The sequence below is a fragment of the Nerophis lumbriciformis genome, linkage group LG19 (assembly GCF_033978685.3).
Source record: "Nerophis lumbriciformis linkage group LG19, RoL_Nlum_v2.1, whole genome shotgun sequence".
Classification (NCBI taxonomy): Eukaryota; Metazoa; Chordata; class Actinopteri; order Syngnathiformes; family Syngnathidae; genus Nerophis; species Nerophis lumbriciformis.
In genome coordinates, this window is record NC_084566.2 from 32,588,965 (window position 1) to 32,602,447 (window position 13,483).

Here is a 13,483-nt window from a genome sequence, read left to right on the forward strand (position 1 = left end):
TGTGTGTGTTTTTTGTTTGTTTTCATTATATTTGGATGTATTTGTTTGGTTTTTGATTGATTGATTGAGACTTTTATTAGTAGATTGCACAGTACAGTACATATTCTGTACAATTGACCACTAAATGGTAACACCCGAATAAGTTTTTCAACATGTTTAAGTCGGGGTCCACGTTAATCAATTTATGGTAAACTTGGTAAATGGTAAATTCACGGTTTGTATGCTTGTGAATCTGGGCTATCCATTAAGTAAGACTACTTATTATGTTGAAGGGGGCAGGAAATATAAGATTTTCTTCATCCTGTTCCTTCTCAAGCATAGGTGTGTAAATATGTGTTTTGTTGCTAAAGTTTAATTGTCTATTGATCAAAAATGCACATCAACGAAGGAGATAAATTTAAAAAATGAATGAAAGTTGAATGTGCCAGTCTGGTCAGTTTGTTGAGTCCTACAAAGTGTTTCTACTGTCGGTATAGTACTTATTACACAACATCTGTTTGATTGTTCGCAGCCGAGTGTGAAGCGACTGGGATGAGAATCAGCACCTCCAAGTCCGAGTCCATGGTTCTCGCCCGGAAAAGGGTGGAATGCCATCTTCGGGTTGGGGAGGAGACCCTGCCCCAAGTGGAGGAGTTCAAGTACCTCGGAGTCTTGTTCACGAGTGAGGGAAGAGTGGATCGTGAGATCGACAGGCGGATCGGTGCGGCATCTTCAGTAATGCGGACGCTGTATCGATCCGTTGTGGTGAAAAAGGAGCTGAGCCGGAAGGCAAAGCTCTCAATTTACCGGTCGATCTACGTTCCCATCCTCACCTATGGTCATGAGCTTTGGGTTATGACCGAAAGGACAAGATCACGGGTACAAGCGGCCGAAATGAGTTTCCTCCGCCGGGTGGCAGGGCTCTCCCTTAGGGATAGGGTGAGAAGCTCTGTCATCCGGGGGGAGCTCAAAGTAAAGCCGCTGCTCCTCCACATCGAGAGGAGCCAGATGAGGTGGTTCGGGCATCTGGTCAGGATGCCACCCGATCGCCTCCCTAGGGAGGTGTTTAGGGCACGTCCGACCGGTAGGAGGCCACGGGGAAGACCCAGGACACGCTGGGAAGACTATGTCTCCCGGCTGGCCTGGGAACGCCTCGGGATCCCCCGGGAGGAGCTGGACGAAGTGGCTGGGGAGAGGGAAGTCTGGGCTTCCCTGCTTAGGCTGCTGCCCCCGCGACCCGACCTCGGATAAGCGGAAGAAGATGGATGGATGGATGGATGGATGGATGTTTGATTGTAACATGCATATTAGTTGGGGTTTTCATTAACACATCTGGAGGTGTTGAAATCGCCATGTAAAATCACTAATGCTAATCCAAAGCATGTTTTTGGCAAATCCAATGTAAATTAGGATTGAGCTCGCGCATTTTGAAAAACGAAGCCTTACTTTATGTTTGATTGTTTATTTATCAGGCATGCTTGTTTGCTTTGTTGGCATGTAAAATTGCATTATTACTGGAGATGTCCGATAATATCGGACTGCCGATAAATGCTTTAAAATGTAATATCGGAAATTATCGGTATCGGTTTCAAAAAGTAAAATTTATGACTTTTTAAAACGCCGTTGTACGGAGTGGTACACGGACGTAGGGAGAAGTACAGAGCAGTTTCATCTCCCAGTCGTACTTGCCAACCCTCCCCATTTTCCCGAGAGACTCCCGAATTCCAGTGCACCTCCCGAAAATCTCCCGGGGCAACCATTCTCCCGAATTTCTCCCGATTTTCCACCAAACACAACAATATTGGGGGCGTGCCTTAAAGGCACTGCCTTTTGCGTGCCGGCCCAGTCACATAATATCTACGGCTTTTTACACACACAAGTGAATGCAATGCATACTTGGTCAAAAGCCATACAGGTCACACAGAGGGTGGCCATATAAACAACTTTAACACTGTTACAAATATGCGCCACACTGTGAACCCACACCAAACAAGAATGACAAACACATTTCGGGAGATTACAGAACAAATACCCAGAACCCCTTGCAGCACTAACTCTTCTTGGACGCTACTATATACACCCCCCCCACCCCACCCCACCCACCTCAACCTCCTCATGCTCTCTCAGGGAGAGCATGTCCCAAATTCCAGGCTGCTGTTTTGAGGCATGTTAAAAAAAATAATGCACTTTGTGACTTCAATAATAAATATGGCAGTGCCATGTTGGCATTTTTTTCTCCATAACTTGAGTTGATTTATTTTGGAAAACCTTATTACATTGTTTAATGCATCCAGCGGGGGATTACAACAAAATTAGGCAGAATAATGTGTTAAATCCACGACTGTATATATCGGTATCGGTTGATATCGGAATTGGCAATTAAGAGTTGGACAATATTGGAATATCGGATATCGGCACAAAAGCCATTATCGGACATCTCTAATTATTACCCAAAGGCAGTCTGACTGAGTCTGCTCGAGGGCTGCTTGAGGGCTTGTTTGCCTGCCAAGTGCTTGAGCCGGCGGAGTCAGCAACAGGACATGACATCACGTGCAACATCGAAATATGGCACTGTTTGATTTTATGTGAATCGATACACGGTAGTATCAATAGAATTTGGTCGAGGCACATAAAAGTACTGAATTCACTACCCATCTCTGCTTGTAATGGACCTAACGTAGTAATGGTACTAATTCTGTCAAAGAAACATCCTAATAATGTGAATGAAAATCTGTATTGGAGGTAAAAAAAAATAAAATGTGTGGTGTTGTGCAGGACTCGTTCCAGACACTGAAGAAGTGGGTGAAGGAACTGAAGGAGCACGGGCCTGAGGACATTGTTGTCGCCATAGCAGGGAACAAGAACGATTTAGGAGACATCAGGTATCACACTTTGTACATTTGACATTGCTAATGAAACAAACACTGTTGTTGCTACGTAACAAAACAAGACCGTCATTGTCGTTGTGCTGATTCTTTTAGGGAAGTACCCATGAAGGAGGCCAAGGAGTTTGCCGAATCAATCGCTGCCATCTTCATCGAGACGAGCGCCAGGAACGCTGTCAACGTGGAGGAGCTCTTCCAGAAAATCAGTAGGTTTCCTGACCTAGTATTTGTGCACGCAGGAAACACAATGTCACACATTAATTAGCAACAATTTACTGTAGCTATTGATCTCCTTCTCCACCCCTCTGTGTCGACTTTGATCCACACACACGTGCTCACAATAGATGTGTTTCCACCGGCAAAAAATATTTCTAGTCTCTGGTCGTGGCAACATTTGAGTACACATGAGTTGATTAACGTGGACCCCGACTTAAACAAGTTGAAAAACTTATTGGGGTGTTACCATTTAGTGGTCAATTGTACAGAATATGTACTGTTCTGTGCAATCTACTAATAAAAGTTTCAATCAATCAATCAATGATTAGAAATGGCCATTGTTATTAGCGTGCCTCGTTATGAGTGATGCGTTTAGTGAAACCTGTTTTTTTTGCCATTACTAAATTGTACTGTACACAAATATGCAAAAATACAGACTAGTAGGCAAAGTTAGGGAGATCAGTTAGTTTTTTTTTACCGTTGGACCATCTTTTGTGTTAACAACTTTTAACTTTTTAATTTTCTGCTGATATAGGTACCGGTAATAGATTTTATTTATTTTTTCTGAATTAGAATGAGAAAAAAAAATTAAAGAAAGTTTACAAAAAATAATATGAAATGAAAAGAAAAAACATACGCAAATTCCATTGTAAATATATATTATAAATATAAAATAATTAAATTAAATTAAAAATACAATAATAAAGTTGTACTGTAAATTTAGAAAATGTAATATAATAAAATGAAATCAAAACATCCAATAAAGTTTTACTCTAAATTATAAAAAATGTAATACAATTAAAAGATACTATAAAAAGTTGGTTAGCATAGTGCAGGGGTCGGCAACCTTTACCAGTCAAAGAGCCATTTTGACCAGTTTCACGAATTAAAGAAAACAATAGGAGCCACAAAAATCTTTTGAAATTTAAAATGAAATAACACTGCATACAAAGTTGTTTTTTTGCTTTGTGCTATGTATTAATGTTGTGTCGTTCGCGAACGATTCGGTCGAACGAACGAATCTTTTGAGTGAACGTACTGAACCGAATCACTTCATGAACTGATTCGTTCCTTTCTCAGTTCAGTTGAGCTCCGCCGCGACCATGCCGGTATGAGTGGAACTGGCGCATTCTGTGACGTTGGCGAACGACGCAGCCAGCTACTCATCATGGGGGCGGGGGGAGGGACTGAGCGAACGATTCGTTCACCGCGGATTAACGACATGAATCACTCAGTGAACGACAACGCTCTCGCTCTCTGCTCTGCTTGCCCCAATGCCGCGAGTGATTCTCCTTCCGTCGTGGGCATATGTTTCATGCCATTGGCATCCGTTCTCCAATCATTCTCCAAGCTAACGGCTAATGTTGACTCAAGCCACATGAAAACAAACACACACACGCGCCCCGTCCCCATTATCTCAACACATAAAGTTATGAGAGTAGAGGAGACAGAAAGAAAGTCAGTGCAGGGCAAGGCTGAGCAGCAGCGACGCGAGGGGGAGGGGCGGGGGGTAAAGTGTAGGGCAGGCTGTTTGAGAAGATTTCAAATAAAAAATAATAACTAATGTATGTACATATACATAGGCTATTATTTATCTTGATTTTTATATTATTTAAGCAATTTATTTTCTTTTTTATTGCATATTTAAGTTCCATCCATCCATCCATTTTCTACCGCTTATTCCCTTTGGGGTCGCGGGGGGCGCTGGAGCCTATCTCAGCTACAATCGGGCGGAAGGCGGGGTACACCCTGGACAAGTCGCCACCTCATCGCAGGGCCAACACAGATAGACAGACAACATTCACACTCACATCCACACACTAGGGCCAATTTAGTGTTGCCAATCAACTTATCCCCAGGTGCATGTCTTTGGAGGTGGGAGGAAGCCGGAGTACCCGGAGGGAACCCACGCAGTCACGGGGAGAACATGCAAACTCCACACAGAAAGATCCCGAGTCCGGGATTGAACCCAAGACTACTCCGGACCTTCGTATTGTGAGGAAGATGCACTAACCCCTTTTCCACCGTGAAGCCCGCATATTTAAGTTAATATTTCCATTTTTATATTTTTAAATGAAAGCTACAGAAATTTTAGTTTTAATGTTGGCTTTTCTGGCACTTGGTTTAAGATTTGTTTTGTTTTATTTAAGGTAGCCTATTTATTTTCTTTTTGTTTGCACATTTAAGTTAATATTTTCTTTGTTATATTTTTAAACGTAGGCTACAGAACATTTAGTTTTTATGTTGGCATTTCTGGCTCTTAATTTATTTGTTTTATTTTGAAGGTATTTATTTTCTTTTTGTTTGCATATTTAAGTTTACATTTTCTTTGCTACAGAACATTTAGTTTTTATGTTGGCATTTGTTAAGGGTTTCTTAATTTAATAATTGTTTTTGCACTAAACAAACGAGGCCTATTTATTTAACTGTTGATTTCAAGCATTTTAGTAGGCTATAACTATTTTTTTTATTTCCCACTTTTATTTATTTTTTATTTTCATTTCAGTGCAATAAAACATATTTAACAACAGGACTCGCGAACCTACTGACACAGAGAACTGACTGTGTCGCGGAGGAGGACGTCACATTGAGGCTCTCGTTCAGTCACTGTGCGTGTCGTTCATTGGGTGCTGAGGGCTTGTGTCGTTCGCGAACTGACACACACCGAGATCTGCCGCTGGGGAAGCTGTTACTGACTGACTCATGATTCGCCGACCTGCCCACAGAACTGCTGCTGCAGAAGTGATTCGATGATTCGGTGAACAAATTTTTTGAACGAATCAGTTTAAGGAACTGATTCTAGTGATTCAGTACAGTCAAAAGAACTGCCGATCCCATCACTTCTATGTATTAACCAAGAGTCTCAGACACGCGGCCCACACCTTAATACGCAAATTGAATGTTAGTGCAGCCCGCGGGTTTTATATATGAATGGCGCTTGACAGCGTCATAATTGTCAACCCTCCCGATCTTTCCGACAGACTACTAATTTCTGGGCAACTGTGCTCTCGAACATGCCGTGATGGCACAGCATTTAGCGCAAACCAGCGTGCCGGCCCAGCCACACGGTGTATGGGGCTTCTGCTTGCTCACGTAAGTGACAGCAAGGCATACTTGGTCAACAACCACACAGGTTACACTGACGGTGGCGGTATAAAAAACTTTAACACTCTTACTAATAATGCGCAACACTGTGAACCCACACCAAACAAGAATGACAAACACATTTCGGGAGAACATCTGCACCGTAACACAACATAAACACAACAGAACAAATACCCAGAATCCCATGCAGCCCTAACTCTTACGGGCTACATTATACACCCCGCTACCGACGCACAGGGGGGGGTATTGATGTGTGAGGGAGCAGGGTTGGGGTGGGGGCGGGGTTTGGTGGTAGCAGGGGTGTATAATGTAGCCCGGAAGAGTCAGGGCTGCATGGGATTCTGGGTATTTGTCCTGTTGTGTTTATGTTGTGTTAAGGTGCAGATGTTCTCCCGAAATGTGTTTGTCATTCTTGTTTGGTTTTGGTTCAAAGTGTGGCGCATTATTAGTAAGAGTGTTAAAGTTGTTTTATATGGCCACCGTCAGTGTAACCTGTGTGGCTGTTGACCAAGTATGCCTTGCTGTCACTTACGTGTGCAAGCAAAAGATGCATAAAACAAAAGGCTGGGCTGGTACGCTGTTTGTAAAGGTTGTAGGGGGTGCTAAATGCTGTACCATCATGGCACACCTTTACTATTATTGTTATTGGGAGTTAACTGCGAGAGGCACTGAAATCCGGATGTCTCCCGGGAAAATCGGGGGGTTCAGCAAGTATACAGTTGAGCCTCATCAGAGTGATCAAAGAGCCGCATGCGGCTCCGGAGCCGCGGGTTGCCGACCCCTGGCATAGTGGAACAGAGGTTAGTGCATAGATCAAAAATAAATACAATAAGAGATGTTCGCTCCAAATAAAACAAAAGACCTGAAATAAAATGAAAAAAATACATTAAGAAAGATTTACCGTGTGTCAGAAAATAAGACAGTTTTTCCTCTACATGTATGAATGGATATATAATCTACAGTCTATTATTTACACCTAGTTGGCCATAATTTGTTTGAAAAACATATCCAATATTATAAAAATGTTCCTCTATGCTTTATTTTGTATAACGTGCATCTGACACGCACATCAGCGTGTGTGTTTTTGGACCTCCGTTTAGACATCTGTGTGTAGAGTGTCCATGTTCTCCTGAGCGTGTGGGTTTTTTTCAGGTACTCTGGCTTTCTCCCACATTCCATGCATGTTAGCTTCATAAATTGTCCACAGGTATGAACATGAGTGTGAATGATTGTTTGTCTATGTATGTGCCCTGCGATTGGCTGGCGACCAGTCTCGGGTGATCCCCGCCTCTCGCCCGAAGTCAGCTGGGATAGGCTCCAGCTTACCTCCGCCGGCTCTTCTGAGGAAAAGCGGTATCGGAAATGGATGAATGTACATGTTCATTCTGCTCATTTCCGTTAGCCTGTCAATGAGCTGGCCCATTGTACATTAGCATTAAGCTAACGGCATTAGAGCCAACATTCATCCTGTGTAATTGTATTGTTTTTTTTGTTTTTTTTTCTAAACTATTAATAATATAATGTGACTCGTTCCTGCATGTGCACTACATATGTATATCCGTGTACTTTCCTTTGTGTGCTTAGTTTTGCAGTGACTTCATGAGCTGTCTACATATTTGGCAAACTAAATTCCAACATTCAGGGAGGGCAGAATATCGTGCAGCCTGTGTTGTACAATAAACAGCAACAATTGAAAAAGAGAGCAAAGCATATATTAAAAAAAAAATAAAAAAAAAAAAAAAAATATATATATATATATATATATATATATATATATAAAGTATAAATATATATATTTTTAAATACCAATAACACAGACATGCAGCACGGTGAACCAGGGGTTAGTGCATGTGCCTCACAATACGAAGGTCCTGAGTAGTCATGTGTCCAATCCCGGGCTCGGTATCTTTCTGTGTGGAGTCTGCATGTTCTCCCCGTGACTGCGTGGGTTCCCTCCGGGTACTCCGGCTTCCTCCCACCTCCAAAGACATGCACCTGGGGATAGGTTGATTGGCAACACTAAATTGGCCCTAGTGTGTGAGTGTGAATGTGAATGTTGTCTGTCTATCTGTGTTGGCCCTGCGATGAGGTGGCGACTTGTCCAGGGTGTACCCCATACTTCCCAAACTTGAGACCTCCGAGATTGGGTGGGGGGGGGCTTGGTTGAGGTGGCTCTGTTGTGTTAAGATGCGGATGTTCTCCCGAAATGTGTTTGTCATTCTTATTTGGTGTGGGTTCACAGTGTGGCGGATATTTGTAACAGTGTTAAAGTTGTTTATACGGCCACCCTCAGCGTGACCTGTATGGCTGTTGATCAAGTATGCGTTGCATTCACTTATGTGTGTGTAAAAGCCGCATATATTATGTGACTGGGCCGGCACGCTGTTTGGATGGAGGAAAAATGGACGTGATGAGAGGTTGTATTTTAATTTTCCTGAGGGAACTCTCCTGAAGGAATCAATAAAGTACTATCTATCTAGAGCAGTGGTCCCCAACGTTCTTGTAACCGCGGTCCAGGTCAACGCTTGAAAATTTTTACCACGAACCGGGGGGGGTGTATGGTATTATTTTTTATTTTTTTTTGTCATAAAAAAATACAATCATGTGTGCTTACGGACTGTATCCCTGCAGACTGTATTGATATATATTGATATATAATGTACGACCCAGAATATTAATAACAGAAAGAAACAACCCTTTTGTGTGAATGAGTGTAAATGGGGGAGGAAGGTTTTTTGGGTTTGTGCACTAATTGTAAGTGTATCTTGTGTTTTTATGTTGATTTAATAAAAATAAAAATAAAAATGTTTTTCTTTTTTTTTTTTTTTTTCTTGTGCGGCCCGGTACCAATCGATCCACGGACCGGTGGTTGGGGCACACTGATCTAGAGGACGCTAAAGGCAGTGCCTTTAAGGCATACTTGCCAACCCTCCCGGATTTTCCGGGAGACTCCCGAAATTCAGCGCCTCACCCGAAAACCAATATAAACAGTGTGCCTGCCCAATCATGTTATAACTGTAGAATGATCGAGGGCGAGTTCTTGGTTTCTTATGTGGGTTTATTGTTAGGCAGTTTCATTAACGTTCTCGCAGCGCGGCAACAACACACAACTACAGCAGTCATGTTTTCGTCTGCCGTAAACAGCAATGTTGTGACACTCTTAAACAGGACAATACTGCCACCTACTGTTCATGCATATGTGACATTAACATCTACGGCTTTTAGAGAGTGCAGTGCACAACTGCGCACACAACAAGGAGACGAAGCAGAATGCATCATCAGAGAGGGTGTTCAGCATGGTTAGAAAAATAGTGACAGAATAGAACAAGGATGGACAATTCAACCCTTAACTCAACAATGAGTAGATGAGTGTTATGTGTGTGTGTATATGTGTAGATAAATGAACACTGAAATTCAAATATTTCTCTTATTTATATCTATATATCTATACATCTATATATATATATATATATGTATAGAGCTAGAATTAACTGAAAGTCAAGTATTTCTTATATGTATATATATGAAATACTTGACTTGGTTAATTCTAGCTGTAAATATACTCCTCCCCTCTTAACCACGCCCCCAACCACGCCCCCGCCCCACCCCCGACACCCCCCACCTCCCGAAATTGGAGGTCTCAAGGTTGGCAAGTATGCTTTAAGGCACGCCCCCAATATTGTTGTCCGGGTGGAAATCGGGAGAAATTCGGGAGAATGGTTGCCCCGGGAGATTTTCGGGAGGGGGCACCGAAATTCGGGAGTCTCCCGGGAAAATCGGGAGGGTTGGCAAGTATGGTGTACGCTGCCTTCCGCCCGATTGTAGCTGAGATAGGCTCCAGCACCCCCCCGCGACCCCAAAAGGGACAAGCGGTAGAAAATGGATGGATGGATAAATGTGTCACCCTGATTTGAAAAATGTGATAATAGAAAATGCAAAACTCCAATAAAGTTCCACTGTAAAATAAAAAAGTTTCACTGTTCAGTTGGGTTAAATTTGGGCTCTTTTATTCCAGGCAAACAGATTCCGCCGCTGGAAAACCCCGACATGGAGATCAACGAGTCTTTCAAACTGACCCGGCAGCCCGCTCTGTCCAGCAGAAAGTGTTGCTAGTAGTGGTGCGGTGAACAAAAACTTCCAGTTTCAGTATTTCTCAAATGCCGTCCTCTGGTGGCGTGAGGCTGAATTGCAACCCCAGTCTGTACGGTAAAGTCCAGAGCTTATTATGTAGAAAGGAAAAAGTGGTAGAAAATGGATAGATGGATGGAATTCTTACACCACTTTTCCCTTCCCTCAAAGCACAGTGGCTCTTAAACGGTAGCAGTTTTCATCCTAATTCCACTTTTATTTGTACAGAATGTAGCACAGGTGCAGCCTTTTATTCCACTAATTTGCTGTTTTTAAGGGTTTTATCAACTGCAATGCTGCTCACAATAACTGTCATGGTGGTTACAGTATAGCGCCCCCCTGCTAAAACACTGTAAGCCTTCACCTAATAGAATTGTTTACATTGACTCATTTGCCTTGTGTTTTCACCACAGGGACGATGTGCGTCTTTCCATGTGTTGTTACCCAACAAGTGTTCTGCATTCTACTTTTTTTGTACGATTAAGCATGTAGAAAGTGTTTTAGTGTCATAAAACAGGGGTGTCGAACGTGCGGCCCGAGGGCTGGATCAGGCCCGCAAACAGGTGTTATCCGGCCCGCGGGATTTGATTTGATTTGATTTTTATTAAGGATCTCCATTAGCTGGTTGCCACAACAACCCACTAGTCTTCCTGGGGTCCACAAACTCAATACAATTACAAGTAAAACATATAATTATAACAGAAAAAAATAAAAGCATCAATAAAAAAATAATAATAATCACCATACAAATATAACTACACAATACAAAACCTAACAAAAATCATCAATAAGCAAACTAATTTACAGACTCGGATAAGTTTGCTAAATATAAAAATGAACCTGAATTTTTTTTAATGAAAGAACCAGCTGTTCTCAATGTGTCCACTGGATGTCGCAATAGCAATTCTTTGTATCTTTGTAGATTATGCTACATATGTACAAAAATCAAACTACATAAATAACATCCTTTAATTTGATTTTGATATAATTTTATCTTGATTAGAGATGTCCGATAATATCGAAATAAATGCTTCAAAATGTGATATCGGAAATTAACGATATCTGTTTCAAAAAGTAAAATTTATGACTTTTTAAAACGCCGCTGTGTACACGGACGTAGGGAGAAGTACAGAGCGCCAATAAACCTTAAAGACACTTCCTTTGCATGCCGGCCCAGTCACATAATATCTACGGCTTTTCACACACACACAAGTGAATGCCAAGCATACTTGGTCAACAGCCATACAGGTCACACTGAGGGTGGCCGTATAAACAACTTTAACACTGTTACAAATATGCGCCACACTGTGAACCCACACCAAACAAGAATGACAAACACATTTCGGGAGAACATCCACACCGTAACACAACATAAACACAACAGAACAAATACCCAGAACCCCTCGCAGCACTAACTCTTCTTGGACGCTACAATATACCCCTCCCCCGCTACCTCCTACACCCCCACCTCAATCTCCTCATGCTCTCTCAGGGAGAGCATGTCCCAAATTCCAAGCTTCTGTTTTGAGGCATGTTAAAAAAAAATAATGCACTTTGTGACTTCAATGATAAATATGGCAGTGCCATGTTGGCATTTTTTTCCATAACTTGAGTTGATTTATTTTTGGAAAACCTTGTTACATTGTTTAATGCATCCAGAAAAAAATTAGGCATAATAATGTGTTAATTCCACGACTGTATATATCGGTATCAGTTGATATCGGAATCGGTAATTGAGAGTTGGACAAATCGGATATCGGCAAAAAAGCCATTATCGGACATCTCTTATCTTGATAGATTGAAAATGAACACCAATGAGTTGACTGATTAACATTATCACATAATTTATTCAGAAAGTATAAATAACGACAAATAAAGCATATGTACTATTAACCGCAACAGGTAATTGTAAGCAAAAACAAAAAAACAACAACATTATGCTCTGCAAAAACTGAAATCTAAGTAAGATTAAATATCTCAAATAAGGATGATATTTGCTTATTTTCTGTCTGATAAGATCATTCTTCTCACTAAGCAGATTTTATGTTGGAGTGTTTTACTTGTTTTAAGTGTTTTGGTCCTAAATAATCTTAGTAAGATATTACAGCTTGTTGCTGAGATTTGATGACCTATATTGAGTAAAACATGCTTGAAACTAGAATATCAACTGTGTCATCAACACTCACAAGTATAAAACTACTTTTTTAAAGTAATAATTTCTTACTTCAAGCATGAAAAAAATATCATGATGCCGAGCGCATATCATTATGTCAAGATAATGGCACTAGCATTTACTTCATTTAAGAATATTTTTCCACATTTTTTTTTTCTACCAAGAAAAGTGCACTTGTTATTAGTGAGAATATACTTATTTTAAGGTATTTTTGGGTTCATTGAGGTTAGCTAATTTGACTTGTTTTGGAAAGTCTTGACAAGCCGAATTTTCTTGTTCTATTGGCAGATAATTTTGCTTAGTTCAAATAAAATACCCCTCATTTTTGTATATTTTTTTTCTTGTTTTTGAACACTGACTTTTTGCAGTGTGATTTGTACAATTTCAGAATGAGCTTGTTCTATTTTTAAACAAAGAAAACAATCTGAAGTTGTCTTCGTTTTTAAGTTATCGTGCCGTGATTTTACCAGTCCGGTCCATTTGGGAGTAGATTCTTCTCCCATGTGGCCCCCCCGATCTAAAATGAGTTTGACATCCCTGTTGTAAACTAACGTGTTACTGTATATATGAGGGAGGTTTTTGCAGCAATCCTGCGTCCTCTGGCCACATTTGATCACGCTCTTATCTCATAGATGCTGAAACTAATTGATCTTACAAGGGGATACCACCAGGCAGGCAGGTGGGCACCAATCAGGTGGGAGCGGAGCTGCACGTAACCTGGTAAAGGACTAAATGACTTTACATTCATCGCTATACAAAAGTGCCTTTTTTTCTGTCAAGAATCATGCATGCTGTTCTTGTATCCTGTGTAACTTCTTTATGTAATTAATCAATGTAATAAAATTGTGATTATTCTATCAGTTTGTGTTTTATCATCAGTGTAGTGTTCCTTTAATTAACAGGATTACGTCGAATCTGCTTCATTGGTTTCCTTGGGCCAGATGAGGAGGCACTGTGGGTTCATAGTGAACAGTGAATGTTGTCTTCCTGACAAAAT

At 41.2% G+C, this 13,483-nt stretch overlaps 1 protein-coding gene across 1 annotated transcript in view; it reads left to right on the top strand.

Moving 5' to 3' along the window:
* Positions 1 to 13,341, top strand: part of rab31 (RAB31, member RAS oncogene family) — a 33,467-nt gene extending 20,126 nt beyond the window's left edge. Inside the window, exons 5-7 of the mRNA XM_061978907.2 lie at positions 2,755 to 2,861; positions 2,961 to 3,070; positions 10,201 to 13,341. Coding sequence (XP_061834891.1) covers positions 2,755 to 2,861; positions 2,961 to 3,070; positions 10,201 to 10,298 — 315 coding nt within the window. The 3' untranslated portion in view covers positions 10,299 to 13,341. The remainder of the gene's footprint in view (positions 1 to 2,754; positions 2,862 to 2,960; positions 3,071 to 10,200) is intronic.
* The last annotated feature ends 142 nt before the right edge of the window (positions 13,342 to 13,483 follow it).